The sequence below is a fragment of the Aptenodytes patagonicus genome, chromosome 11 (genome assembly GCF_965638725.1).
Source record: "Aptenodytes patagonicus chromosome 11, bAptPat1.pri.cur, whole genome shotgun sequence".
NCBI classification, from domain to species: domain Eukaryota; kingdom Metazoa; phylum Chordata; class Aves; order Sphenisciformes; family Spheniscidae; genus Aptenodytes; species Aptenodytes patagonicus.
In genome coordinates, this window is record NC_134959.1 from 1,373,671 (window position 1) to 1,401,670 (window position 28,000).

The 28,000-nt window shown below is 61.7% G+C and overlaps 3 protein-coding genes across 3 annotated transcripts in view; all 3 read right to left on the reverse strand.

Moving 5' to 3' along the window:
• Positions 1-2,715, reverse strand: part of TUBB3 (tubulin beta 3 class III) — a 2,896-nt gene extending 181 nt beyond the window's left edge. The window contains 5 exon segments of the mRNA XM_076349191.1: positions 4-877; positions 1,145-1,241; positions 1,243-1,256; positions 2,111-2,219; positions 2,553-2,715. Of these exon segments, the coding sequence (XP_076205306.1) occupies positions 4-877; positions 1,145-1,241; positions 1,243-1,256; positions 2,111-2,219; positions 2,553-2,609 (1,151 nt within the window). The 5' untranslated portion in view covers positions 2,610-2,715.
• Positions 2,716-3,727: 1,012 nt separating this feature from the next.
• On the reverse strand, positions 3,728-4,671 carry MC1R (melanocortin 1 receptor). The gene is given in 2 exon segments (XM_076348885.1): positions 3,728-3,873; positions 3,876-4,671. Coding segments are annotated over 2 exon segments (942 nt in total).
• Positions 4,672-7,266: 2,595 nt separating this feature from the next.
• Positions 7,267-27,996, reverse strand: TCF25 (TCF25 ribosome quality control complex subunit). The gene is made up of 18 exons (XM_076348886.1): positions 27,784-27,996; positions 26,190-26,357; positions 24,414-24,488; positions 22,213-22,337; positions 20,610-20,675; positions 19,373-19,455; positions 18,104-18,234; positions 15,426-15,525; positions 14,040-14,133; positions 12,824-12,916; positions 12,123-12,228; positions 11,550-11,709; positions 10,411-10,498; positions 9,677-9,835; positions 8,862-8,952; positions 8,450-8,529; positions 7,766-7,838; positions 7,267-7,526 (listed from the first exon to the last, which is right to left on the reverse strand). Exons 1-18 carry the CDS (start codon positions 27,994-27,996, stop codon positions 7,365-7,367), a joined length of 2,067 nt encoding a protein of 688 aa, XP_076205001.1. The 3' UTR covers positions 7,267-7,364.
• Positions 27,997-28,000: the final 4 nt, after the last annotated feature.

The window sequence follows — 28,000 nt, forward strand, 5'->3', positions numbered from 1 at the left end:
AACTGCTCCGAGATACGCTTGAAGAGCTCCTGGATGGCCGTGCTGTTGCCGATGAAGGTGGAGGACATCTTCAGCCCCCGGGGAGGGATGTCGCAGACGGCCACCTTGACGTTGTTGGGGATCCACTCCACGAAGTAGGAGCTGTTCTTGCTCTGGATAGCCAACATCTGCTCGTCCACCTCCTTCATGGACATGCGGCCCCGGAAGACGGTGGCCACGGTGAGGTAGCGGCCGTGGCGGGGGTCGCAGGCGGCCATCATGTTCTTGGCGTCGAACATCTGCTGGGTGAGCTCGGGGACGGTGAGGGCGCGGTACTGCTGGCTGCCGCGGGCCGTCAGTGGGGCGAAGCCCGGCATGAAGAAGTGGAGACGCGGGAAGGGCACCATGTTGACGGCCAGCTTGCGGAGGTCGGCGTTGAGTTGGCCGGGGAAGCGGAGGGAGGTGGTGACGCCGCTCATGGTGGCTGAGACGAGGTGGTTGAGGTCGCCGTAGGTGGGGGTGGCCAGCTTGAGGGTGCGGAAGCAGATGTCGTAGAGGGCTTCGTTATCGATGCAGTAGGTCTCATCCGTGTTCTCCACCAGCTGGTGGATGGAGAGCGTGGCGTTGTAGGGCTCCACCACCGTGTCCGACACCTTGGGGGACGGCACCACGCTGAAAGTGTTCATGATGCGGTCGGGATACTCCTCCCGCACCTTGCTGATGAGGAGGGTGCCCATGCCGGAGCCGGTGCCGCCGCCCAGCGAGTGGGTCAGCTGGAAGCCCTGCAGGCAGTCGCAGTTCTCGCACTCCTTCCGCACCACATCCAGCACCGAGTCCACCAGCTCGGCCCCCTCCGTGTAGTGGCCCTTGGCCCAGTTGTTCCCGGCCCCGCTCTGCCCTGCCAGGGGGGAAAGAGGCACCCGGTGGCCGCCGGCACCCCCGCGCCCACGCCGGGGAGGGGAGCGGCGGCGCCGCCAGCGGCATCGGCAAGATCTGAAGCCGGGGTGGGGTGGGAAGCGGAAACCGCAAAGGTTTGGCGGCGTGCCGGCTGTGCCGGGCCCCACGGCACGGGTGGGGATGCACCCGCCGAACGCCCTGGGGACAGCGACGGCCCGGGAGGGGTCTGGGGACCCGGGTGATGGCGTCCCCCTCCCCGGGGACCTACCGAAGATGAAGTTGTCGGGGCGGAAGAGGTGGCCGAAGGCGCCCGAGCGCACGCTGTCCATCGTCCCCGGCTCCAGGTCCACCAGGATGGCGCGAGGCCACGTACTTGTGAGCTGCGAGAGACCCCGTGCCGGGAGGGGACCTGCCGCTCCCCCCCCACCCCCGGGGGTGCCCCCCCCGCACCCTGTGGGGTCCCACGGGGCTGGGTGCGTGCATCTCCATCCCCCCCAAACGTGGGGCCCCCGTGGCGCATGGCACATGGGGGTGCCCCCCCCTGCAGGGCCCCGCGGGGCTGGATGCATGTGTGTCGTGCCCCCCCCCCCAACCACAGGGGCCCTGTGGGGCTGGGTGCACGTTCTCCCCACACACACAGCGGGGGTCCCACGGGGCTGGGTGGGGGTGTCATGTCCCCCCCAGAGAGCACAGGGTCCCCACGGGGTGAGTGCACGTGTCTCCCCCCCCCCAAAACCACAGGGTCCCCACAGGGTGGGTGCACGTGTCTCCCCCCTCAAACCACAGGGTCCCCACGGGGTGAGTGCACATGTCTCATCTCCCCCCCCCCCAAAAAACCACAGGGTCCCCACAGGATGGGTGCGTGTGTGTGTGTGTGTGTGTCCCCAAAACCACAGGGTCCCCACGGGGTGGGTGCATGTGTGTGTCCCCCCCCAAAACCACAGGGTTCCCACGGGGTGGGTGCACGTGTCTTCCCCCCTCAAACCACAGGGTCCCCACAGGGTGGGTGCACGTGTGTGTGTCCCCCCCAAAACCACAGGGTCCCCACGGGGTGGGTGCACGTGTCTCCCCCCCCCCCATCAGGGTGGGAGCAGACCCAGGACCTGCCTGCACGGGGAGGGGGTGGGGGGGAAGGGACACCCCCTCCCTCCCCCTCCCTCCCCCCCCCCCGCCGAGGGTGGGGGTGCTGGGCTGCCCTGCCCGGGGGGGGGTCGGGGGGGGGGGTCTCTCTTACAGGAGGCCTCATTGTAGTAGACGCTGATGCGCTCCAGCTGCAGGTCGGAGTCGCCCACGTAGTTGCCGCTGGGGTCGATGCCGTGCTCGTCGCTGATCACCTCCCAGAACTGGGGGGGCACAGGGCTCAGCGGGGGGCACCGGGACACCCCCCCCCACCCCCACCTCCCCCCCCCCCCCAACCTCGGGCGGGGCCGGGGCGGGGCCGGGGCGCCCCCTGCCGGCGGGGCGCGGGGGCAGGGCGGGCGCTGTCCGCGGTGCTGAAGGGCGGCGGCGGGCGGACAAAGACCGGGGGGGGGGGGGGGGGCGGCTTTGTCCGCCCGGTGCGGCGGGAAGGGGGGGGGGGGGGAGCGGCGGGAGAGGGAGCGGGGCGGGGTGGGGGGGGGATGTCTTTGTCCGCCGGTCGGCTCCGCAGCGGGGCGGGGCGGCGGCGCCGCCGTTACCTTGGCGCCGATCTGGTTGCCGCATTGCCCCGCCTGGATGTGGACGATCTCCCTCATGGTGCTGCCGGGCCGGAGCGGGACGGGAGCGGGACCGGGACCGGGAGACGGGACCGGGAGCAGGAGCGGAGCGGAGCGGCACCGGGAGCGCGGGGGGCGGCCCCGCCGCCGCCGCCTCCTTTATAGGCGCCTCGCGCCGCACCGGGCCGGGCGCTGACGTCACCGCCGCCCCGCAGCCAATCGGCGGCCGCCGCCGCAGCGCCGCAACAGCCCTGCGGCACCGGCGCCGCCGCCCGCCCCGGCCCCGCCCCGGCCCCGCCCCGGCCCCGCCCCGGCCCGGGGACCCCTGCACCCGCGGGGGGGGCACGGGCGGGGGGAGGGGACCCCTGCACCCCGGGGGGGGGGAGGGGGGAGGGGAGGGGAGCCGCCCGCCCCGGCACGCGGGGGGACCCCGGTACCCACGGGGGGAGGGGGGGGAGGGGCGGGCAGGGACCACCCAGGCGCGGCGGGAGCATCCCGGGGCGGCGGGATGGGGGTGGGGGACGACGGGACACCCCAACCCGCGTCCCGTCACGGGTGGGGCAGGGGCAGGGACAGGGCACGGGGGGGGGAGAGGGGGGCCGTCCCGGGGGGTCGCGGGCGCCGGGAGTCCCCGCGGGGCCGGGGCGGGCGGCGGCGGGCGCGGCCCGAGAACAAAGGCGGCGGCGAGGGGGCCCTTTGTCCGGGGGCGGCCCTGGCCGCTCCCCCCCCCCCCCACCGCGGGGACCGGCCTCCCGCCGCCCCGCGCCCGGGGCTGCTCCAACGCCCCCCCCGGTCCCTCCCGGTCTCCACCCCGGTCCCCCCCCCCCGGTCCCCCTGGCCCCGGGGCCGTTGCGGGCGGCCGCGGCCCGACAGCGGCAACCGGGAGCAATTGAGCTTCGAATAAACGGTAGAGCCGGGAAGGGCCGACCCCCCCCCCCCCCCCCCCCGAATCCCGGGGCTCCCCGGGGGGGCTGCGCGGCGGTGCCAGCCACAGCATCACTGCAAAGAGCCTTTATTGGGTACCGCGAGCCCGCCAGCCCGGATCGGGGCGCCGGAGGGGGACGCCCCGCGGCGTGTCGTGTCCCGTCCGGCCGTCCAGCTGTCCGGCCGTCCATCCCGCAGCGGGGGCGGCCATGCCGTTCCCCGCGTCCCGCTGCCTACCAGGAGCACAGCACCACCTCCCACAGCGTCCGCCGGAGCTCCTGGCTCCGGAAGGCGTAGATGAGGGGGTCGACCACCGAGTTGCAGACGATGAGGATGAGGAAGAGGTTGAAGTAGCTGAAGAAGCAGGTGCAGAAGGGTTGGTGGGGCAGGTGACGATGAGGATGAGGTGGAAGAAGAAGGGCCCCCAGCAGATGAAGAAGACGCCCAGGAGGATGGTGAGCGTGAAGGCTCCCTTCAGGCTGCTGCTGCGGTAGACGGTGGGCTGCTTCTGCTGGCTGGAGATGCTGCGGAGGTGGTGGCGGGCCAGGGCGAACATGTGGATGTAGAGCACCAGCATGAGGACCAGCACGAAGAGGAAGAAGCCGATGAGGCAGAGGAGGATGGCGTTGTTGTGGTAGTAGGTGATGAAGACGGTGCTGGAGACGGTGCTGGCCAGCCAGACGCTGGCCATGGTCACCATGGCCCGTTGCAGCGTCATGATGCTGTGGTAGCGCAGGGCGTAGAAGATGGTGATGTAGCGGTCCACGGCGATGACCCCCAGGAAGGAGAGGGAGGACACGACGGAGCTGCAGATGAGCATGTTGATGACCTTGTCCATGTGGCGGATGACGCTGGCGCGGATCACCAGCACGCCGTGCTCCATCAGCAGCATGAAGAGCGTCTCCGCCAGGTTGCTGACGCTCACCAGCATGTCGGAGACGGCCAGGCAGCAGATGAAGTAGTACATGGGCGAGTGCAGGTTCCTGTTCTTCAGGATGGCGGCCACCACCAGCAGGTTCTCCACCAGGCTCACCAGCCCCAGCGTGAGGAAGAGCTCATTGGGGACGTCGAGCCCCTGGCACCAGGCGCCGCCGGCCCCGGCCGTGGCGTTGCTCTGGTTGCTCTCGCTGGCGTTCCAGGGCTCGCGCAGCAGGCGCAGGGGGGCCAGCGTCGACATGGCCCCCACCTCAGCCCCAGGGCCCCCCGGCTGGGGGCCGAGCCCCCGGGGCCCCCCGCAGTGCTCGCACACCCCCCGAGCCACCGGCCCGCCCTGCCAGCGCTCCCGCAGCGCCCGTCGGTGAGGCCGAGGGGACGCGGAGGAATTGGGGACCGGGGGTCCCGCCGCCTGGGGTCTTGCTGGGGACGTGCCGGGGTTGCCGTGTGCCCGCCGGGACCCCCGATGTCACGGCCGCCCTCCTTGCCAGCCCTGTCCGGCGTCGCTGCAGCCGTGCACCCGCTGGCCCAGGGTGATGGGGAAGAAAGGACCCTTTCTCTCCCCCACTTTAAAGCCGGCTGCTGCAGCTCCTCCTCCCGAGGAGGGTGGGCACCCGCATGACGGCGGCACCCTGGCAGTGAGGGGAGCCGCCGTGGAGGCCGGGGCTGCTGGACCCCCAGCGCGGCCCTGGGGAGCCCGACCGCTTGGGGTCACTGTGTCCCCGGGGGTCCCATATGCCCTGGGGGGGGGGGGTCCACACCCCCCCGGGGCCGTGCACCTTGGAGGGGGCTGTGTGTCAGAGGGGTCCTCTGTGCCCTGGGGGGTCCATGAACCTTGGGGTCCCCAAGTGTCCTGGGGTCCTGTGTGACCTGGGGGGGGGGGACACCCCTGCACCCTGGGGGACCGTGTGTCTCGGGGGGGGGGGTCCCACGTGCCCTGCAGGCCTGCGTGCCCTGGGGGGGGTCCATGCACCCCGGGGTCCTGTGTGCCCTGGGGTGTCCATGCACCTTGGGGACCCCAGTGGGACCTTCCCCCCGGCAGGAGGCAAGCTGCCCCTCCCAGCCCCCGTGCATGGGGCCGGGAGCCCCGTCCCCCACCGGCCCCACGGGCCTCGCCTGGCCGGGCCCCGGGGAAGGCGTTTCGCCACGGGGCAGGCGACGGGTCCAATAGGGATTGTCAAAGGCGCGATTAAACGCGACGCCGTGCCCGTGCCCCGGCAAAAGCTGGTGCCGGAGGGAGCCTGGGCAGGCCGGGGGACGCGGGACCCATCTGACCGTCATGTGCCTTTGGTTGGTGTTGATGCCCGGAGCCGCTCAGCCGCCAAAGAGCCATTCACGGCTGCATGAAAAGGCCGATCCCGTGGTCGTTCCCACCGGCCGCTTCCGTTCCTTCCCGCGGGGCGCCGGGAGCCCTTCCCCACGACACAGAGCAGCCCACGGCTCCGGCACGGATGAAAGCGGTACAGCTGGCCGTGCTGGGAACGGGGGGTGGGGGGGGGTGGTCCCGGGCTGCCACGGTGCCTTGGCTCACCCCGAGTGCCGGCAGGGCAGGGAGCTATGGCTAACTCGTGCCGTGCATCGAGCCAAAGCCCCGGCACCGGGCAAGGAGCGGCTAAAACGCCGCTCGCCCCCCCCCCCCGGGGGAAACACGAGCGGGAGGAATCCGGACCAACAGCCACCGGCTTCCCCCACCCCCCCCCCCCCCCCGGCTTGCCGCTTGGCTAAAGAGCGCGCCGGTACGTGCCATGAATTTTTAAGCTTTATCAACGGAGAGCTAGAAAAACGCCGAGTCTGCAAATCTCAAGGCGGTGCGAGCGCAAGGCATTGGGGGGGGGGGGGGGGGGGCGGACGGGGTTCCCGTGCTGTGGGATGGGGACGCACCAGGGCGGGGACGGGGTCGGGGCAGGCCGGCCTGAGCACCGGGGTCTGCGCCTACGGTGCTCAGGCCGGCCTGCCCCGACCCCGACCCCGTCCCCGGCGGCCCCCGGGGATCCGGGTTGCTCCCCCCCCAGGAGCAGCAGGTGCTGCGGGAAGAGATTTTGGGGGGGGGGGAAGGATTTATTCCGGGCAGCGCAGCCTGGCTCAGCATCAGAGCCACATACACACCGTTACACAGCAGAAAACGGGGCGGAGGGGGGAGTGGTGGTGGTGGTGGTGGGGGGGGGAAGCTTTGCAAGGCAGCGAGGATGAGTTAAGGGTTTGAGCGCAGCTGACCTCATTCCCGGCTCTACAAAGTGAAGGTGGGGGAACAAGGGATTGGGATTGGGGGGGGGGGAAGAAAACAAAGAGGGGACTGGGGGGGGGGGGCATCCTTTCCGCTCCCAGCACGATCAGACGGCTGCAGCACGGGGAAGAGCCGCTCCCCGCACACCTCCGATAGAGCCGCAGCTCCCGGGGAGCCCCTGCCAGGGCGCAGCTTGCTCCTCCGCACCCCGAGGGAGCGGGCTGGAGCAGGGGGACACCCCCCCACCACCACCCCCTTCCCATCTGTTCAGGGCCTGGAGCATTTCGTGGAGGGAAAGGAGGCTTCAGGCTGGGGAAAGCACAAGGGGCTCCTCTCAGGTGCCGCAAGAGAGGGCAAAAAAAAAAAAAAGCCGCCGGCCGTTAAACACGAGACCAGAAGAGCAGAGAGGGGAACGGGGCGGCAAAGGCGCTTGGAGGAGAGCAGAAGGGGACTAAGCTGACTCGGGGCCGAGGAACAGCTGCTGTAGATTAGCTCTGCCACGTTCAGACAGCCCTCGCTCCCCGCCGAGAGATGCGAAAGGTGCCTGGGGGGGGCCCCCCAGGCCCACCTCCCCTCCCCGGGACGGAGCCCGTCCCCGCAGCCAGAGCGGGCGCCTTGGGTCGGTGCGACTTTATTGGAGTGCGACACAAGTCGGGGAGGGGGGGGGGGCGATTACAGAGGGGTTGGGGCGGGGAAGAGGCGCACTCTTCGGCTCAGTCCCAGTCCCCATCGCCTTCGGGATTGTCGTCTCGGGGGGGTTCCTGAAACTGGATGTTCGCCAGCATGTCCCGCATGGCTGCCATGAGCCTGTTCACCCCCTGGTTAAGGTCCTGCCCTGCCGCAGCCTCTTCGTCCCCGTCGTGCCTGATGTCCCCCTGCAAGAGAGCAGAGCTGGAGGGGCCGGGCAGGGAGCTGCCTGCCCGTCGGCAGCAGGCAGGCAGGGAGAGAGACAACGCCGCTTGCCAAGAAGCATCAGGCTGCTCTGCAACCTGACGTTTACACACTGCGTACGCCAGGAGCCACTCCCTTTGCAGAAACACCGTGCGGTGGAAACTTCTGCGTACCGACAGCAGAAGCGTGCTCTGATCTGCCCGCGGCGGCTGTCTGCGCCTACCTGCAAGTTAAAATTTGGCAGCAGCGAGCGGAAGAAGAGAGATAAAGTGCTTTCGTTGGATGGATGATTCGTTCTGAAAGACAGAAGTCACACCAGGGTTAAGGGGGCAGCTTGGCGCTCAACCTCTCGCTGGGGCCGAGACAGCCCAGAGATGCCGGAGAGAACCACGCTGTCCGGACCAAGACACGGCCCCTCCCGAGCCAGCCCCGCTGCCGCCGGGTATCGGGGAAACTCTCAGGGGTTTCTTACCGCGGGCAGCCAGCAGCTCGCCAGCCTCTGGGCAAAGCGGTCATTAAAAGCACTGCCAGGTTCGGGCTGAGCTGGGTCAGTGCGTTAGACACGTTATGGGCTTCACCTGGGGGCTCTGCGCCCACCACGGCCGGCTGCGCTTAAACCTGCGTTTACCCCAAACCACCTCAAGTCAAGGAACAGCCCAAATTTTTCAGAGGCCTTTGCCTTCACGGCTGCGAACAGCTGCCGTCTCCACCAGCGACCGCCAAGGAAAAGCGGCAGGACCAGTCCTGCCCGTACGCTCAGCGCCACAGGCCAGGCTGCTCTTCCTCCGAGGTGGAGGAGGAGGAGGAGGTCAGCTCCGAGCGCCCACGCGCAGCCAGGCTCGGGGCCGAGGGTGCTCCGGGAAGATGCCGGCCGTGCAAGCGCAGAAATGAGGGGCGGAGAAGGTACCTTTCTGGTCTGGTGTAGGAAACGATGGAGTCCAAAGGAGGTAAGGGGTCGAACCCCATCACAGGCTGCGAGGTCACCTCCTGCGGGGCGGGGAGGGAGAAGAAGGAAAGGGTGAAGGCTGCGTCGCCAGCAGCAGCAAACACCGAGGCACGGAGATGGTCAGACCAGCTGGACGGCCCTCCGTCTCGGGGAACGGGGACAGAGCCGAGCACCAGCTGCAGCCCGGCCTGCCCGCACGTGCCCCCGTGTGCCACCCCGGGAAGCCGTGCATACAGGGAGGGCGCTTGGAGGTCAGGCAGATGTTTCGTGCTGGTGGCTGGGGTTTAAGACGTCCCCAGCGTCCGCAGCAGGGACGCGCGTGCCATCACGCCGCGTGCAGCGGCACTGCCTGCGCCCCGCAAGAGCCCCTCACCAGAGGCAGAGCTGCCGTGGCCTCCTTCATCTCCGAGAGGATGACGTGCCGGTAGATATTCCTGGGCGCACTCTGGTACCGCATCTTCCTCCTAGAGCGGGGAGGGGGACAGAGGATTGCACCGAGCACGCCTCAGCATGGCCAGCTTTCCATTTCTGCTTCTCTAGGTGCATCGTCAGCTTCATCCCTGTCCCCGGGGGGGGACGCGCTGTATCGGACGGAGCTGGCTTAAGGCGAAGCCAAAGTCACTTGGCAGCTGCTGACCCCAGGTGAAAGAGCGGAGCAGCTCAGGGACGCCGCACAGATCTCTCTCTCCGGCCCCATTCCTCTGCAGGTCAGCAAGAGTGAACTAACTTTGGCTTGGGACAAGACCTAACGCCCCTCTCTCCTGCTTCTCAGGGCTGGGAGGCGTTTCTAAGCACTCACCTGCCCTGGGCAGCGAATGCCCGTGAGCCGTGCAGCCACCCCTGCCCCTCCCAGCCAGCAGCAACCCCTCCGCGGGGTCCCCAGGGCACACGCGACGGCCGAGGCTGGGGGAAGCCAGCGCAGCGCACGCGCTCCCCGCGCTCTTCACGCTCGTGCGAAGCGGGGAAGAGCAGCCTCCGCCTTCCTGGCCCCACGGGGTAACCCTTGGCATCAGCAGCCGCCACCAGATTGGCGGTCGTGGGGGTCTCAGCAAGCCCCAGCGCCGCTGCGGCCCAGGATGGAGCTCCTCTCTCATCTGCAGAGCCCTCCCCTCCCCGGCCCGCTCTGTCCCCGTGTTTCAGCACCCGTGCCTGGTACGAGAGCCGCTCGCCTCCGCCTGCCACACTCACTTGTGCTCAGACTCCTCCACCAGCGGGTCCCGGGCCTCCACCATGCGCAACACCTCGTGGACGTTGGTCTCCAGCCACGCCATGACGGCTGGGTCCTTCCACAGGGAGTGGGTCCTTCCCACGTAGAGGGACGTCAGCTGGTTCAAGGCGGGAGGCTGGCTACGGGAGACAGTTGTTACTCAGGGCACTCTCCCCCTTCCCGCCCGCAGGTCCCTGTGCAGGCTGGCAAGGGCTCGTCTCTGCACCGTGCTTCGGCGTGAGAACACCGAGAGAGGAGTCGCGGGCTCCCTGCTTTGCTATTTCCGTCTACCTTCACCAGTTTTTCTGCCTCCGTCTATTTTTGGGATAAGCATAGCCATGAGATGAAAGCTAACGCTGCCTTGACCCGAGGGGGAGACCGTTCACGTGTTTAGGAGGACCGCGTGTCGGGGAAATCCAGACTGGTAGGAAACAGCCTGCCCGGAGAGCACGCACACGTTGTTCTCTCTTACTACACGTACCGACAAGCTTCGGTATGAACTTCTGACCCGTCCACATTAAGGTGAGGTGGGTCTATTAGCGTTATCTGCTGGCCATTATGGAAATCCATTATCAAAGCATCTAACAGCCTACTCAGGAAAACCAAACATTCTCCCCCGCAGCTTTGTAACTCCATTAGCTGCCTGAGCAAGCAAAAGCCCCGCTACCGGCAAAATCGATTCCTCCTCTTTACTGAGAACATCTCCAGGGCTTACCTTATCTGAGCATTCAGCCCGAAAAAGGAATGGGACGCGACCCTGGCGTCGGGCTGCACACTGCAGTGATCCAACAACGGCATAAGAACTGCAGGAGAAAGTCAAGACAGCTCGCTTTCAACAGCCCGGCGAGGAGCACCATGGAGCGGCCGGTCACCGCAGCCGGGGCTGCGGAGAGACAGCCCCATCCTGGGGGGCCAGCACCCCAGCGGGGCACCGAACGAGGACCCACGCAAGGAGGGTGCGAGGACGCTGCTGGGGGTTATGCTGCGTTTTGATCTCTGCGTGGATGACGGAAACAGATCCAGAGTAAACGAAAAAGAACAAACAAACTTCCCCCCCCCCCCGTGAAATAAGGTGCAGTTTTCTGCACTTAACGCTGCTGGCCTTTGAACTGGAACAAGGGTTTTATTTCAGTCACCACAACAAGCAGCAAAAAAGATGGTTTCAGCCAACACAAACTAAAGCTCTGAGAGCTGGTTATTCCTGCCTATAAAGACACACCCTCCTCCGGGCCCGGGGGGGCTGTATATCTCCTTTCATGGACAGCAGCACCAACTGGATGAAAGCAAGTGTGATGGGCGCCCACAGAGAGCACATCTAAAGCAGAGCAGTGCCTCGGAGGGAAAGCCAAGAGAGACTCGCTGTCTCTGGTCTGGGCAACCCTGGGGTGAAACACTTTCCTGCTCCAAGACTCCGGTTCTCACCCTCCCCCTACTCGCACGCCTGTGACCGTCTCTAATGAGGGGGCATCAGCTGCTCCGAGGAGGGCGCGCAGCAGGGAGAAGAGTCTCTGATCTCGTCCTAACGTGCGGAGGGCTCGCGGCTGCGGGGGCCCTACCCGGCCCCCCACCGTTCTTCTCGCCGGCCCTGCCACGGTGCGGGGTGGGAAGGCTGAACCCCACCCGCTGCCGCACCAGAGGCAGGTAGAGCTGTACCTGCCACCGCCGGCCTGCCCGAGCCGCGTCACCCTCCAAGCCAGGGCTCCCATCTCCCACGGACAGAGGCCAACGCCATTTGCAACCCACAGGCAAACTGCTGCCTCTGCATTTGACCGCCTGGAATCCAGCCTTCGCTCTCACAGGTGAAGACAGTGACAAAGCCCGCGGGGATGGACTTACCGGTGGGGACAGACTTACCGCTTGGGAACATGATCAACGCCAGCTGGATGAGCCGGGCGGCTCTCTCCCGGGCTTGGCTTAGCTCCAGCTCGGAGCGCTCCTCCTGCTGGCTCAGGAAGAAATAGGCCAGCGGCACCGAGAAGGCAAAATTGGGCAGCTGGGACAAATTCCGGTGACTCTGCAGGATCAGAGAGACAGATTTACCGAGAAATGACGCTATGCAGAACGATCTCGATGTGGCTGGGCTGTACACAGGGTGGAGTTTCTCGCTTGCCGGATTAAGCTACTTTCCGGCCGCTGGCTTGGTGCCCCCCCGCAACTGAGTAAGCAATTCTGAGTTCTTACAATTGCTTGCAGGGTACCAGGACTACAAGAACAAACACCCCAAGCCTTTATGGGCCGTTCCGATGATTTTGGGACGCCGGCCTGGCCACGAGACAGCCCTCAAAGGGCTAAGCCGGTAAGGAAAACCTCACGCTCTGTGGCCCAGCCGCCCCCTCCAGCCCAGCCCAGGTGGGGAGAGCGCCCCAGGAACCAGCTCTCCCCCTCTCTGCCTCCCCTCTCGCCAGGGGCAGCCTGTTGCCAATTCACCTCCCACTCCTGGAACATGCGGGTGAGGAAGGTGTATTCTCTAGCTCGGAGGGACAGAAAATCGATCAGCAGCAGCACACACAGCGGGTCGTTCTCTGGATCAAGGCTTCAGAGGGAGGCGAGCACAAGGGGAGGAAACAAAGTCAGTGTCAGAAAAGCTGAAGTAGCTGTCCTCATTTCTAAGTCAGACAAGACCTTCCCGCTGGCATCCAGAGAGCTTCCGTGACTCAGCAAGCGGAGCTTGCGATCGTTCCTGCACGGCCAGGGTGACGGTGCAACGCCCTGCCCAGTCTGCGTCCCTGCAGAGGGGCGACGGCCCCCCCCCCCCGCCACCACCCAGGAGGATTAATGGCCGCAAACCGACCAGGCTGAAGCCACCGCTGCGCATCTGCCAGGCCCGCAGCTCAGCAGTCGAGAGCAAGGGCCACCCAGGTCCCATCTGTTCAAGCCTCCTCCTCAACAATCGCCTCTCTCCAAAGCAGCAGCGCCACAGATAAGAGCACGTGCTCAAAGCTAACCCGCGACACCGCACCTCTAAGGAGTGGAACCAAGCCCTCGCTGAGCCTGGGAGCAGCAGTACACCTCTGGAGTTTTTGTCCCGCCCGGGTTAGGTTCGGTGTGTTGTTCGAAGCGTGTTCCCCCAAGCCTGAGACTTCCCATCCCGCAGGGAACGGAGCGCAGCCCTCGGCGGGGGCACCTACCTCAGAATCAGCTTGCAGAACTCCAGGGCTGTCCGGGGACAGCCTCTCTTCTCCAGGAACATCAGGTGCTTGAAGAGAGCCAGGAAGAAAGCCCTGCGTGGGGAACAGGAGCAGGTTTTAAGAAGCCAGATTTGGAGAGAAGCACCTCGTGCCACTCAAGAACGGGGACCCGCGGTCAGCCCCAGCTCCTCGGCCCCCCAGCATCAGTGCCGCAGTGCAGCCAGCGGGGTCCAGGGAACCCAGCCTGGTGCAGTACGGGGTGCCACAGACCCCTCACCACCCCATCTCTCTCTTTTTTTTTTTTTTTTTAAATTTCTTTGTGCAAGCATAGGGACAGCAAACCCGTGGCCTGCTCCATCCCGGCTCCCCGAGGCCCCACGGCCTTGTGCTCTCGCAGACTGGCCGACAACTCAGGACAGGAGGAACAAGTAAATCTCCGGAGCCTGCATCCTGCCTTGCCCCAGCCCGCCCAGCCGCGCGGGGACAGTGACGCGGAGCGCGCGCAACGCGTACAGGGGGAGGACGAACACCCAAATCGGGCGAGATACAGATCGCAGCGTTCAGGTCACAGACGGCACCAAGCCCGTCAGCGAGCAGGTACTGGAAATCTGAGCAACCTCCAGGTACAGCAGTTTGGGAGGGATGACTTGGGTCAGCTGACTGGAAAATTCCCAGAATAAAGTCACCTTTCCCCGCAGCTGCAGAGCTGTCATTACATAAAGAGCCGGGCCGGGAGCAGCGCGAGTGCCGGGGACGAAGGCCGGGCAGGCAGCGCACAAGTGACCAAGCACAGCCGTAAACACGCAGCGAGTATTTTGTGACAAAAATAAGCGCCATTCTGGGGTAAGGGGCACTAATTGCATGAGGAGGACGTGACGGGGAGGAGCCGGCGCTGCTCCAGTAAGAAATCCCTTGGGAAAGAGGACGCTTTGCAAGGAAACCTCAGTGCAAGTGACCCGGCAGAGCAAGAGCTGCCGGCACCCCAGCACCCATCTCAGGAGCCCCGAGCTGCTGCCTTGCCAAGGGGCACCGCCATCGACCGCCGAGCGGCAGAGCTTGTTCCGACAGAAAGGGACATTCAAGGTGTCGTGTCCCCCCCCCGACAGCGCGGATGACGCAGCAGACGTTGCGAATCTGGGTCTCCGCGTCCAAAGTAGGCCAGGGCACGCCACGACGGCTCTCCGGCAGACGCGGGGCAGGCAGGCGTGCCGCCTACCTGTTCTCCGGCCGCCGGTAGTCCAGCCTGCAGGTCCCACTGGTGAGACTGAAGACGGGGTGGAAGGCGCACTCCAGGCTGTACAGCGCCCGCTCTGCGGACAGCAAGGACAGCGTCAGAGCACGCCACCGCCCCGGCACGCCACGCGGCCCCACTGCTCACAAAATGGCAGTCGATTTGGCCCAGAAGACACCGATAATTGAGAGCTCTGGCACCCATGAAGTAAGCTTGCTCACACCCTAGCAAGGCACAAAAGCTGCTTCAGCGTATGCGGTCACAGCAGATACCCAGGCAAGCGAGCCCTGTTCCCGTCTGCGGGCGTTAGATCACGCTCTGGTTGGGAAAAGTAACTCTTCTGGAGGAGGTCTGGGATTGAGGCTGGTACAGCTGCCTCTGCCGCAACTATCTTCACGTAGGGAAGCCAAAGATCCCGTCCTCACTTCGCCTCCGGCCCCTCCTATCATGCTGGAGGGCACATGCCCCGGTTACCAAACAGCACGTCGGACGCCCGAGAGTGCAGCGCGGCAGTCCGAGGGGCGGCCATCCCAGGACGCCTCCTGCCCGCACGCGGCCTGCGGTGCCCCGAGGAGCAGAGCCCGACATGGCTGACCTGCGAGATGCTGGTCAGAGGAAGGCAAGGCAGGCTGGCCCGGAGGGTCGGGCACGCTCCCCGCAGAGGGGGTAGGCTTCCTGGAGGGTCCCTTGCACTGCTGTATCTCGGAGCTACTAAATCAGACCCTCCTCCTGCAAGGGACGTCCTGCAGGTGGGACCCCCCCCCCATGCCCACGCAATCCCCCCATTCATTTTGAAGGTGAACACTGATGTGCTTTGCCCCAGACGAGCACGTCTGGCTCTATTTAAAAGCCTCCAGCGAAAGCTGCCGGTCTGCAGGACGACGTAAGGCAGAGCGCTCGCAGTCACAGAGCCAAACCAACCCTTCTGGTTTGCCACTTCTCTGTTGAAACGAAACCAAAACTGAACCAAAAGCCCTTGACTGCCAATTCACAGCAACCCTTCAGCCGAGACTTTCAGCAGGGACTTGCTTGGCACTGGGAACGCGCGCGTGTCTGCAGACCGATGCCCCGGCACCGCCTCTCCCTCCCCGTGCCATACGTATTGGCAGCTGGTGACAAGCCTCGCCTCCGCAGCACAACGCCGCGCTGCCCTGCAGACCCTGCCGGGGACTCAGCCAGGCTGGAGCTTTCCACGTCCACCCTCGGCAAGCTCTCACCCACTCGGGCTAGCCGAGAGGGGCCGATCGCCTTTGCTGCCGCCCCTTCCCCAGCGGCAGGCTGAGCTGGCAGAAGGCAAAACTGCGACAGTGAGTAGCAGCAGCTCCCACCCCACCTCACCTGCGGACATCTGCTCCTCACCTCGGCTCTTACCTATGAGATCACGGGCCATCTCCTGATCCTCCTGCATCCGGCAGACGTCGCTGAGCTGCAGAAGGGAGTCCACGTGGTACGGGTTCATCTGAAGCAGCAGCTACAGAAGAGCATGAGCTTGATTACACAGTGGCACAAATCACGGGTTTCTCGTGCGCTCTGCCTACGAGGCAAGCTCTGCAAGCGTGGCGGGGAGGCACACGCCCCGACACCGCGCCTGAGGGAGAGGGGCTGTCCTTGCCCCTGAAGGTGAAGAAATCCTGTCCAGCACCATCAGAGCGCCACTGCTCAGACTGGAGTGCAAGGCTGGGGACACACCTCACGTGAAAGGCTAAAACTAGGGGTTAAAAGAACCCAAGAACGGTCACGCTAGGTCAGAGTAGAGGTCCACCTTGCCCTGTCTCCAAAAGCAGATGCCTGGGAAAGAGGGCGCGAAGCTGGGCACACACGATGACTCCCAGCACGCTCTAAGCTGCCAACCTTTAGGGGTTCAGGGACCCCCACTGTCAAAGATGCCATCGATATTAATGGCGTCTCCTCCCGTGAATTTGTTCACTTACTGACCCGGGGACCTTTCCAGCACCCCAGCTCTGCGACACAGAAAGCCACCGCTTAAGCACACAACGCGAAGAACTTCCTTTTGATCCCAACCTGACAGCTTCATCTCCGCCTCGGAAGGGACGGCAGGGAGATCTCTCCCCGCCCCGCGCAGGATCCGAGCCCTCGATCGCAGCTTCCCCCAGGCACCTCCCTCCCAGCCGACCCGGCTTTTCCAGCGCTGAGGCCATGCCAGGCCTTTGATCATCTTCGCCGTCCTCCTCGGAATCGCTCCCAGCTCCACCATATCCTTTTGAAGGCGAGGGCCCTCACCTGCACGCAACGCTCAAGATGCAGGCAGCAGGCATAATTACCTGTTTGTTTTATTCTCTATCCCTTAGCAATCCTGAGCATTTGATCAGGGCTTTTGCTTCCTCTGGGTACCGAGAGGACATTTTGACACATCTATTACAACCCCAGGATCCAGCTCCTGAATGGTAATGGATTAAAAGTATTTTTTTCCAGGCTTCAGAAGTTTAACCGCACCTCAAAAACCTCTGCGTTCACTAATTATATTACAAAAGGGCTACTTTTTCCAAGTACCTAAAACTCAGTTTCAATATGAAAATACTGAAGCTACTTCAAATCGCCTCACAGTTTAGTTTTGGGATTCTCCGCCCCCAACAGAAAAAATACAGCTTCAAAAGCTCCAGAAGTCGTACATCTGCAGGGTGCTGGCCAGCGTGGCCACCTACAGCACGAAGCCTTGATGTTCTAGGCTGCCCCGGCCCAGCGCCTTTGCCTTGGTGCCACTCGCCCAACGTCTCACCCCTTCCTTGCTTGCTCTTAAGTTCCTTTCTAGTTCTCATTTTTGGAAGAGATGGAGCACCTAGGGTCACTGGGATGGGAGAAAGTGCTCTTCACGCACTTACAACTTCACCGGCAAGACCCTTTTAACCTACTAGCGAGAGCAGAAAACACACTCACTGAGCAGGACCCCCCCAAAAAATCGTGTTTTGCATGCTGAAATCACGGCAGCAAGGCAGATCCGGGCTCCAGCTATGTGAGACCGTGGCCGTCACCGATAAACTGGTTGGGGGTTTGAAGTACTTCTGGCACGGGCGAACCCCCGTCTGTGAGATTTTACCCTCAACATAAAATGGACGGGCTAACGCTGCAGGAGCATCTTCAAATGTAGCCAGACCCACTTAACAGGGACAGAGCATAAAGACTAAAATGTACCACGGAAGACCCGTCCTGCTCTGCGCAGCCCTGCGAGGCCGCGTTTGAGCTGTCCTTAGGACGCCGGCTCTCAGGATGATCGCTGCGGCACAGGAACCACCTCGCATCATTGAACGCGAATCCCGCGGTCCAGCCAGCAGGCAGAACTGACGAGCTGGAGAGAGCAGCGCCCACGAGCAGAGGGTGGGAAAGTAGAAGGAAGTAAACTTTATTTAGCGGACAATGGCCTCTTTAAGAAACTTCTCCAGGGCATGTATCCGAGCTCACGTGGCCAGGAATTTCAGAGCAAAAATACCTCAATTATGGTTCAGTAGGGTGCAGAGCAATTTCACTGTTGCTTATCACTACAAACTATAAACGTTACCATACAGTTTAATGAGCTTGGACATACATGAAGAACTTTCCACACAAAGACTGTTTTGCTGAAATACCAAGAAAAGATACATTTTTCATCCATGCAAGAGTTTATAAATAGAACAGCTGTTAGTTTAGATTCCCATCTAAAGATCGGTTTATACAATATTTTCCCCTTTCCCAGCTGAAGAGCCGAGACAAGGGAAGCTTTATTCCTACCCTTTCAGCCAAACGGTCAGTTCCTGCGGGCTCCTCTTCCAGATGGCTACCTGGCACGCTCTCGGGCAGAGCCACCGAGGCTCGGCCAGTGGCCACCGGCCCTCATTTGCACCAAGGCGGTCACTTATCTTACGAATAAGGTGAAAGCAGAGCTCAGCAAGCAACGCTGCCTCGCCCCACGCAGAGGAGGCGCAGGGCTCTACTGCTCAAAACGAGCCTGGCAAAAAAAGCAGCGCTGGGACGCATCAGCCCACCTCCCCTGCCAGGGAAAGGGGCTGCGGGATCGCGGGAGGTAACAGCACGGGCAACCCAATTTCACAACGTACCACAATGTTGTTGGGGTCCATGGACTCTACGGCGTCCAGGAACTTGAACTGCACTTGCTGGTACTCGCGATGGTGCTCAAACGTGAAGTACTGCACTCCCCTCCTGGTGTCCACCAGCTGCATGGCAATACCTAAAGGGGGCACAGGAGACGTGGGTACCGCTGCCGCCAGCCTGCGCGCACAGCGGTATCCTGGTTTCAGCAGGGATAGAGTTAATTTCCTTCCTAGTAGCTGGTACAGTGCTGCGTTTTGGATTTAGGGTGAGAACAATGTTGATAACACACCGATGTTTTAGTTGTGGCTAAGCAGTGCTTACACCAGTCAAGGACTTTTCAGCTTCCCATGCTCTACCGACTGGGAAGGCTGGAGGTGCACGAGAAGCTGGGAGGGGGCACAGCCAGGACAGCTGACCCAAACTGGCCAAAGGGACATTCCACACCATGGGACGTCATGCTCAGTACATAAACTGGGGAAAGCTGGCCGGGGGGGCCGCTGCTCGGGGACTGGCTGGGCATCGGTCGGTGGGTGGTGAGCAATTGTACTGTGCATCGCTTGCTTTGTGTATTATTATTATTATCATATTATTATAATTTTATTTCAATTATTAAACTGTTTTTATCTCAACCCACAAGTTTTTCTCACTTGTGCTCTTCCAATTCTCTCCCCCATCCCACCGGGTGGGGGGAGTGAGCGAGCGGCTGGGTGGTGCTCAGTTGCCGACTGAGGTTAAACCACGACAAGCGGCAAGAGAAGCTCTTCCGCTTTCTTGTAACACAGAAAGCTCCTTCGCACCGCTGGGCCCAAAGCCAGGCGTGTTTTCAGAAGCTCCCAGAGAATTTCACTCCTTTCCCTCTTCCCATGAGTCGAAGTCCGAAACCCACCCAAGAAGCCCAGGCAGCTTGCCCTCCCCAAGGATATTTCCCATTATCCAGCAAGACTGCTGTAAGAGGGGGAGTACTCATCACCCGCTACCTCCGATGGGGGGGGGGGGGAAAGAAAGCTCGGATGCTAAGATACAATACAACAGAGTTCTCCCTGTTGAGAAAGGAGGTATTTCCATCAGCTGACGAGCAGTTCCCCTTCTGCATCAGCCAGGGTGAAGCCTGGGCCTGGCAGCTGATGGAAGCAGCTCCGGTTTCGGTGCGCAGAGGCTCTAGGAGAAGCCAGGCTGGCAGGAGCGGCCGCCTGTGCCAACGCGGGCACGGGACTGAGGCGCCCTGTTGGTTAGCGGCAGCACGGTGCTTCGGGAGGCGGCACCGAAAGCCTCACCTGTTTTGCTGTAGCGCGGCCAGGTGTTCTTGGGAGCCGTCAGCCACGTGCTGCGGACGTACTGGCGCTGCCTTTGCCTGGGCCTGAGGAAATAAACGCGAGAGCTCAGAGTTTCTCCGTACTAACAGAACGAGGAGGGCTGAAACCAGCCAGAAAAAGGATGATTCGGGGAAAAAAGAAAAAAAAAAAAAAAAAAAAAAGAGATCCAGCTTCTTCCCCTGCTGCAGCCCTGCCACACGGAGCTTTTGCCCAGAGCTTTAACATGTCTGCCTTCAAGACACAACATACCTTCGCTCAGGCTCTGCCTTACTCCAGCCATTCCTTTTTGGGCCATCCAGTGCCTCCAGCGTTTCCACTTCAATAGCTTCTCTTCCCTGTTTTTATTCCTGCCAAGTTCTCAGCTGCCTCTGCTTCAAACAGCTTCCCAGGTCCAATTAAGAGAGCCCCATATCCCTCTGACTCATCTCCCTTCCCAGCAGTGCCTTCAAATGTCAACTGATTTAGTTTAAGCCGTACTCACAAATGCAACCAATTTATCGGTTCAGGGCAGGAGGAATTCAGAAATCAAGGCCACTCTAAGAAAGTCACGTCTCCTCAGTAAGGGACTGCTACTTCTTCCTCAAGCACTAAATATTCTTCCACAGACTCTCTCAGACAAGGCTTCTGCTTCCACCATCGCTGCTCTGAGCTTATACCCTTCTTACGTGCGCATTTTTCAACCAGCTCGTGAAAGCAGGGATTTCTGGATACCACAGTGCAACGGGTAATTGCATAGAGACCTCACACCCAAGAAGCAGTGGGTTCCCTGGGCCCCTGAAAACAAGCGCATGAGACCCTCTGGAGAGCATTCAGGGTCCGCTCTGTAAGACATCAGAGACTTTGGAATAGCAACAAGCGACAAATGCTGGAGAAAGAAGAAAAAAAAATAAAAAATCCTAGAGTCTGTACTCTATGAATTTGAGTGAAAGGACTTCAGAAGGGTGTTTGACAGTAAACGAGAGGGGAAATGAGCAGAAGAAAAAGCAAACGCTAGCAAAAGCCTGGAGAAATCTTACTCCCCCCCTCACACGTATCACAAAAAAAATATTCTCCTGTCCCAACAAGCGACTACTAAATGAGTTGAGATGCCCTGACCCCTGGATTCCCTGCCCAGGTGTGGCACTGGGGGCTCAGCAAGCCGTACCAAGGGAAGGACAGACACACCTTGAAAGGCTTTAATATTAAATTCTGGACTAACCTCTGATCACCAAGAACAGCGCGAGCCCCGAAGTATCTCTTCAACTCGTTCTCTGGATTCAAGTTTCTGAGAAGGTTGAAACAAGAAGGAAAAGCTACCGTCAGTTAAACACAACCAAAAGTCTCACGCTCGAGTCTTCTCCATCAGCGCCGACTGTTCTGAACCTTGAACTGTCTCTGGCCAAGCCCCTGAACCGTCACACACACCAACTGATCTGACACGACAAACCAAAAGGAGCCTAAAAACGGTCAGAACAGGAGGCATCAAAACCCTCGTTCAACCAGATGCACGCTTCCTTCGTGCTCTGCTCCTAAACAGCGCCGAGCTGGGGAATACTTCTGCTGCCCTCTCCAGGGCAGCTGGAGCCTTAGTCCGGGATACTCCCAGGACAGCCGCCGTTCAGGAGAGCATGCTCGGGCTACGTGCGCCTGGAAAACACGAGATACCTGCTGCCGAGTCTAGCAGTGGCAGCCTGCGATTTGGGGCAAGCACCATCATCGCTGCACGGAGGCTGGCAAGGATTAAAATACATTTTTTTAATACAAAGATCTTGCATCAAAGCATGACAACACCTACGGTTTTCTTGAGCTAGCATTTGGCCCAGAGAGGGGAGGCGTATTTGAGGGGTTTCTCTCTGCCATCCAGCAAGCAGGGCTTGAAGAGAGGGAGTGGGAAAGCTGAGATCCAGCACTGCCAACCCTCACCCACTCGGAGATTATCCGGCTCTCAAAGGTTCCCGAATAATGTTTACTTGACCGGAGATGTCACCGAGGTTTAAAACCACCTCTAAGATAAACAAACATTCCTGCCTTTACTGATGTGTCCCTGAACGGGCTGCGCTATAGCTCCGAGCGCCCACCAGCCTAGACTCGGTTTTGACGTTTCAAAACCCGGGCCGCTGAAGTTGTCCCAGCTACACATTTAAACGTTTTCTCCAGAAACGGAAAGAGCTGCCAGTGCCTGCACCAGCCCAGGGCTCCGAAACACGCTGGACCCGCCAGCCAGCCCATTCCCAACATCCCCAGGCGTTACAGGTCTCGAGTGCCAGGCCAATTCATTCCTCAGCTCTTGGACGTGCTTGGCGCTTAGTCCACTTTGTTGACGGTGACACGCGGGAAAGGTTAGACAAGTCTAACCAGCTTTCCTGGTGAAATTGGCTCCTGGCGCTGCCCAGCCCTCCTCGCAGGACAGCACGTGCTGTACTGGGGCTTGCTGCTCACAGCGCCCGGCCTGAACGCAGCCGGTCAGCCGGCCGGGTGAGTTCGATTGCAACGCTTTATGCGCCAGGGCTCTCTGCAGAGGTTCTCCTACTGACTCACGGAGTATTTTAGGCTGGAAGGCACCTCTGGAGGTTAACCCGGTCCAGAGGCCCACTCAAACCAGGCATGACAGCAGAGAATACCAGTCGCCGCTCAAAACCGAACGCAGCTCTGAGAGCAATGGTTAGAAACGGGGCTGTGCACAGCCATTACCACAACCCCTTTCAAGCAAGGTCCTGAATTCACAGCCAGATCACGCTGGTAGGCTCCCAACTCCCCTCCTTGGGGGAACAGATATCCCTGCCGCGCCCAGGGCCAAAAATCAGGAAGGAAGCGGGCCCTACCTGTGCTCTACGTAGAGCAGAGGCCTGCTGTCAGCGATTATTCCGCTCTGGGTTTGCTGCGATAGCCCATTGGTATCCTCAATCTTCTCCAGCAGGCTGTCGATGTCTTCCAGGTCATTGTCTTCCTTGAGATAGACAGGCACATGCGAATACGAGGCAGTTATTACAGAACGAGTCACCGCGGCACGCAGGTCACCCAGCAGAGATCGCACCCAGCTGCCTCCGGGTCCTTCGGCTCACCCCGATCCCCCCGTGATACTGGTGCAGCCCCTACTACCCGCCCCGCGGCTGCCCCATTGCCCACCTCGGGCGCGGCGCACGTCCCGTGTCTTACTGAGGCCTCCTGCTCTGCACCCAGCGCCCTTTATTCCCTCGGGAATCCCACCCAGAGCCTGCCTTCCTCGTCCAACCGCCCCCGAAAGGGCTGGCTGCTGTTCTCCGCTCGCTCAAGGTATCACGACAGCGTGAAGTTGCCCTTCACACAATCACGAGTCCGAAGATGCCAGCAGAATATATCCAGCGCGGGCAAGAGCTGGCCACAGGAGCCCTTCCCAGCCTAACGCAAAGCTCACAAGTCTGCGTGTGCCTGGCCTCTGGTCCGCCCCTTCCCACCCAGCCTTCGCCGTGCTTTGTCCGGTTTATTTGTACCGCAATCCCTGTAACACCACGGAACGCTGGGGTGCCGATTTTAACGATAAATATTCAAATAATCAGCCTTTACTGCCTGCTTTCCGCGGCAACACTACGTTACTGCTCTGACCCTTGTAATAAGGTATCAAACGCTCACGTGATTTTAACCCAGCTCTAACGTATTGCACTCTCACCTTCCCCGTCTTCTAACAACGCAAAGAATATACCCAGCAGCGCACGCTCAACAGCTGTGTAACACTTTTATCCTGATTTTCCTCTATTTCTTCCTCCACAAATAGCAAGTGACGCACTTCTTATGCGGCCGTTTCACATCCTCCTCATGATGTACGTGGGTGGAACACAGAATTCCATTCACGACACCCAAATAGCACTGCGAGCTTGCCTTTTCCAGCTAAATATAGCCACTCCGCATGGAGTGGATACAGGAAAAGTTTATAATGTGTTTTGCATTTAAGTGCCTGAACAAAGGCAGTATTATCTCTAGCTAGCAAATCAAACCGCCTGGTTCTGGGTCTGAAGTCTCCCTAGAGCCCACAGCTGGCAGATGTCGCCCTATTGCTCGTTATTCTCGGACTGGGAGAGGAAACGGGCTCTTTGATCGGGTTCTCCGCCTTCGTAACTCGCTCCGAGCTCGCCCAGCTGAATTCCCAGGGAGCAGGCAGCTGAATTCCCACGCCGGAGTCACGGCTCACCCGTTCAGCACTTCAGCGTACCATGGCTCAGGACGTTTAGCGAAGGATCTCCCCCGAGTGAATAGTTAAGACTCTTAAACCTCAGCAGAAAACTAGCTCCCACTTGAACTTTATTTCCGTTGAATTTAAAAGACCAATGACTGTAATCTGCCTGGTGTCCTAGCCTAGGTCAAGTAGATAAAGTACATTCAAGCACATGCATTTGTCTCCTATAGTTTTATCCACAACAAAACACAGACACCGGATAAAGTTCTCGCTCCAAGCAGGCTTCCTTAGGGGTGGACAGCTCGGTCGGAGAGAAATCACTGTCCCCTCGCCCCCTTCATGGCCGAGGGGACGGAGCAGCTCCCACGGGAAGAGCACTTGGCAGCGCATTTGCTGGTAACGCACTAGCAGACGCTCCTGCCAGCGTTCAGCGATTAGCTGTCAGGCTACAGAGGAGGCGCGCGGCTGCGCACGGAGGAGACGGGAACGTGAACGACGGCTGGCAGCGAGAGCTGCGTGTGGCTCTGCAGAGCCGGGAGAGCTGCCTAAGTAGGGCAAGGAAAATAGAACGAAAACGCAAAAGCCCTCGCGCGGTACCCCCTCCCGAGCGAAGCCTCGAAGCGGAGATGAAAGAAGGTGCCGCTGTGAGGATTTCGGCTCTAAGCATCCGCAGCAGAGCTGCGCCAGTCCCGGCTGCTTGAAGGAACACAGTCAAAAGCTGCTGTTGCCATTTGGTGATTTTAAATGAGTGCAACGCAAAAAGGAGCATTTTTGCCTCAAAAAACTTTTCTGCAGCCACCTCAGAGCAGCCACTTTGTCAATCCCAACGCAGAAATTAGCACAGCCACTAACTCAGAGCAAACGCAGACATACCAGAGTCTCCCCTGCTGAAGTTTTCTTGGTTTTCCTTTTCTTTTTTTTCTTTCGTGGCTTGTTACTCAACACAGGCTGCAAAGAGACAGGGAACAGCTGTCAGAGCGTGCCCAGGGACCACAGGGACGAAAGCTCCACCAGGGAGAAGAGCATCTCCCACAGGGAGCAGCACGCCAGGAGGGCCCTGAAATGAAAACCAGTGTTCACCCTTTCAAGTTTGTCAGCGAGTGGAAATTAAGACACAGGGAGACAAATGGAGGAAAGCACCAAAGGTTTACAAACGCAAGGGTTAAGTCTCAGCTGACTTTCATATCAATGTCTGAGACCACAAAATCGGGCAAGAAACTCTTTAGGTCTGCCAGGTGTGGAAGAAACGTTTCAGCCCTCCTTCGCCCCCTAGAATAAACTTTACTTCTGTCTGCCTAGCGAGCGTGACACTGCCATCGGTCACTCCGATTTCCACAGAAACCAACAGCTGCCTGAAAGCACCACGCAACACAGGCTCCTCTCGCTGCCGACGCAGCTACTTCAGCTCACGATGCTGTGTGGCGTTCCCTAACGCGACAGGCACACTGCTGTCCACGCCGGCTCTTCCCCAGGGCGTAACGGAGCTAAAAAGCACATTCCCAGGATCTACGCAGGTAAAACAGCGAGCGACAGCGTTACCAGAACAACCCCACGGCTCCCGAGCCGATTTCAGAACCGGGGGAACGTGCAGCCCCGATTTGGCTCTATCAAACGGCGGGGAGACGCCTGCCGAGGGCTCCCACGATTCTACCCGGGAAGGTCTGAGAGAAGCAGCCGGTGCACCCTGCAGTGCTTACGCAGCAAATTCACCGGGTCAGGGCCTGCTGGAGCCACTGCTCACGCGGGGACCGACCGAGCAGAGCCCACACTGCACATCCAGAGCATTCCCAAGCCCCTGGGCTGGCTGAGGCCACCAGCACAGCTGCACCGCGCGCAGACGGTGGTCTTTGCTCCTCTGGCTGCACCGCCTGGCACCCAAAACCCACGGGCACGCACCCCACAGGCTGAGCCCTAACGGGTGAGGCCAGGGGGCCGATCCCCCTTCACTCCCCGCCATCCTCATCTCCAGTAAGACATGGGCTAGGCTTGCAGTGTCAAATCGTTAATTAAAGTGCCCCTTTCCTTAGGTGCTTCTGCAAGGAGACACGTCTGAGCTGACACAGACCACAGGAGGGAATCTTAACACAAAACAACAACAAAACGCTCCAGAAAAGAACAAGTTCAGCATTTTGTTTACATTGCTTGGAGTCTTCACCTCATCCGCTCCAAAACAAACGCTTCACTGAGCATTTACCCACCAGCCCAGCCCCACGTACGGTGCAGAGCTCAATTAACTGTGCAGCGAAGGGAGCAGAGAAGCAACCTCCCTTTCAGAATCCCAGGGCGCTCTCCTTCCCGCGCGCTGTGCCTGACCGCAGCGCTCGCGAGGACACAGCACAAGGTCCTCCTCAGGAACCTCCCCTCTGCGCCTGTAAGATCTCCCTGAATCCCAGGCACAAACCCAACACTCAGCATCAAACGGCTCATTCTCCTCCAGATCTGGAGCCCTGAGTACCTGGGTTTAAGCTCCCTCCCCCGAGGCTCACGTCCTCAGCCTCTGACAAAACCCAGGGGCGAGAGAGAAAAGAAACACACTTGCCTGGCACCACAAAGCTCCTCAGCGCACGCAGAGACAGGGAGACAAGAAACCTTCCCTCTGCACCCCACGTGGCGACCGCCATCATCACCAGATACCTGCGGCTCAGTTACCGTTTGGTCCGGCTGCTCTGCCTCCTCCCCTTCTCTCTGCCCATCGCCTTCAGCCTCTTCGGTTACAGCCCCTTCGTTGTTCCCCCCCGCTGCATCCCGCTCGCTGAGCCGGGCATCCGTTCCTTCCTCTCTGGATGGCGGCTCATCCTCCGACTCCTCGGCGGTGATCTGCGCAAAGAGACGGACAAGCTGCAGAAACAGCCGGCGCGGGGCTGCGCTCTGCCCTCTCCTGCGCCCAGGGGACAGAATTCCCCAGGGATCTAACCTGTTCCACTCCCACCCGCAAACGGAAGAGGAAAAAAAATGTCGCAGAAGCAGCGCGGGGCTCAGCTGCCCGACTGGTTTCTCCAGCAGATGGACGGGGATGACCCCTCATTTCAAGCGTGTCACCCAGCGGGCGCCTGAACAGCCCCGCCACCCACCCCCTCGCCAGAGGGGAGCACGGGGCCACAACAACGCGTCCACTGCACTGCATGGCCGGCAGGAAAAAAAAGCACGGCCCTACCTGGACTCCGCTCTTCCTTGGGAAGAGCCTCCAAAACCAGCCTTCCCTACGCTTGCCCAAGCCAAGCCTCGGGGAAGGACAGGGAACTGCCGGGGCTGGCCAAGGTGCCCAGAGAGGAAGGCCCAGGCTCTGTCACCCCAAGGACCCGTCTGTGCCATCGGGGCCTGCCTGACCCCCGACCTCCAGCACCGGGACCTTGCGGGGCTGGGAGGGTGGCAGGAATATTCTTAAACACAGCTTCACCCACTGCTTGACCACCCCGACACTCAGGCCCAGCTCTGGCAACACCCCAAGCCAGCCCACCCAGCCCCTCCCTCCAATTCCCTCCCAGTTCAGCCCCCTCAAGCCCTCCCTACCCCCCCATCTCACCCAGCTCCCTCCCTTTCCTGCTCTCCAGCTGAGTCTCCCCCCGGCCCTCCCAGTCACCCACCACCCCGAACCCCTCAGTCCCACCCCGCTCACTGACCCCAAATCACTCCCTCCCACAAACTGTCACCTCGGTCACCCCCAGGTCACCGCCCCCCAGCTCACTGTCACCCTTCTCGGTCACTGCCACCCAGCCCCCCTCTTCCCTCTGGTCACCCCCCACCCCCCCCCCTCAGTCACTGCCCCCCGAGTCACCCCCTCACAGTCACTGCCTCCCTTCAGCCACCCACCCTCCCAATAATTGCCACCCCAGCTGCATCCCCCCCCAGCCGCTGCCACCCCAGCTGCACCCCCCCCAGCCGCTGCCACCCCGAATCCCCCCCCAGCCGCTGCCACCCCAGCTGCCCCCCCCAGCCACTGCCCCCCCAGCTGCACCCCCCCCCAGCCGCTGCCACCCCAGCTGCACCCCCCCCAGCCGCTGCCACCCCAGCTGTCCCCTCAGAGCTGCTGCCCCCCCAAGTTCCCCCCCCAGCCGCTGCGCCCCCAGCTGCACCCCCCACAGGCACTGCCCCCCCGAGTCCCCCCCACAGGCACTGCCACCCCGAGTCCCCCCCACAGGCACTGCCACCCCAGCTGCGCCCCCCACGGGCGCTGCCCCCCCTCCCCAAGGCACCGCCGCCCCTCAGGCCCCAGCCTCTCCCCCGGCACTGTCACCCCCCTCACCAGCTCGAAGCGGTTGCTGACGCCGGTGCGGGCCGGCCCGCGGCGTCCCCTCCTGGCGGCGGCGGCGGCGGCTGGCAGCGGCCCCTCCCGGCCGCGCTCGGGGCCGGGGCCGGGGCCGGGGCCGGGGCCGAGGTCCAGGCCCAGCTCGCCCAGGCCCGGCTCCTCCTGGCCCCGCTGCTCGCCCCGCAGCCGCCGCAGGGCCCGCCGCGACATGGAG

Bases quoted from the DNA above. Each gene is read 5' to 3' on its own strand.
- TCF25 (XM_076348886.1), bottom strand. From the start codon at position 27,996: ATGTCGCGGCGGGCCCTGCGGCGGCTGCGGGGCGAGCAGCGGGGCCAG. The intron at 22,338-24,413 runs GTATGTCTGCGT...GTCTATCTCAAG, and splicing joins CTTCAGCAGGGGAGACTCTG to GAAGACAATGACCTGGAAGA. The intron at 8,530-8,861 runs GTGAGGGGCTCT...CCCGCCCCGCAG, and splicing joins CCACGGCAGCTCTGCCTCTG to GAGGTGACCTCGCAGCCTGT.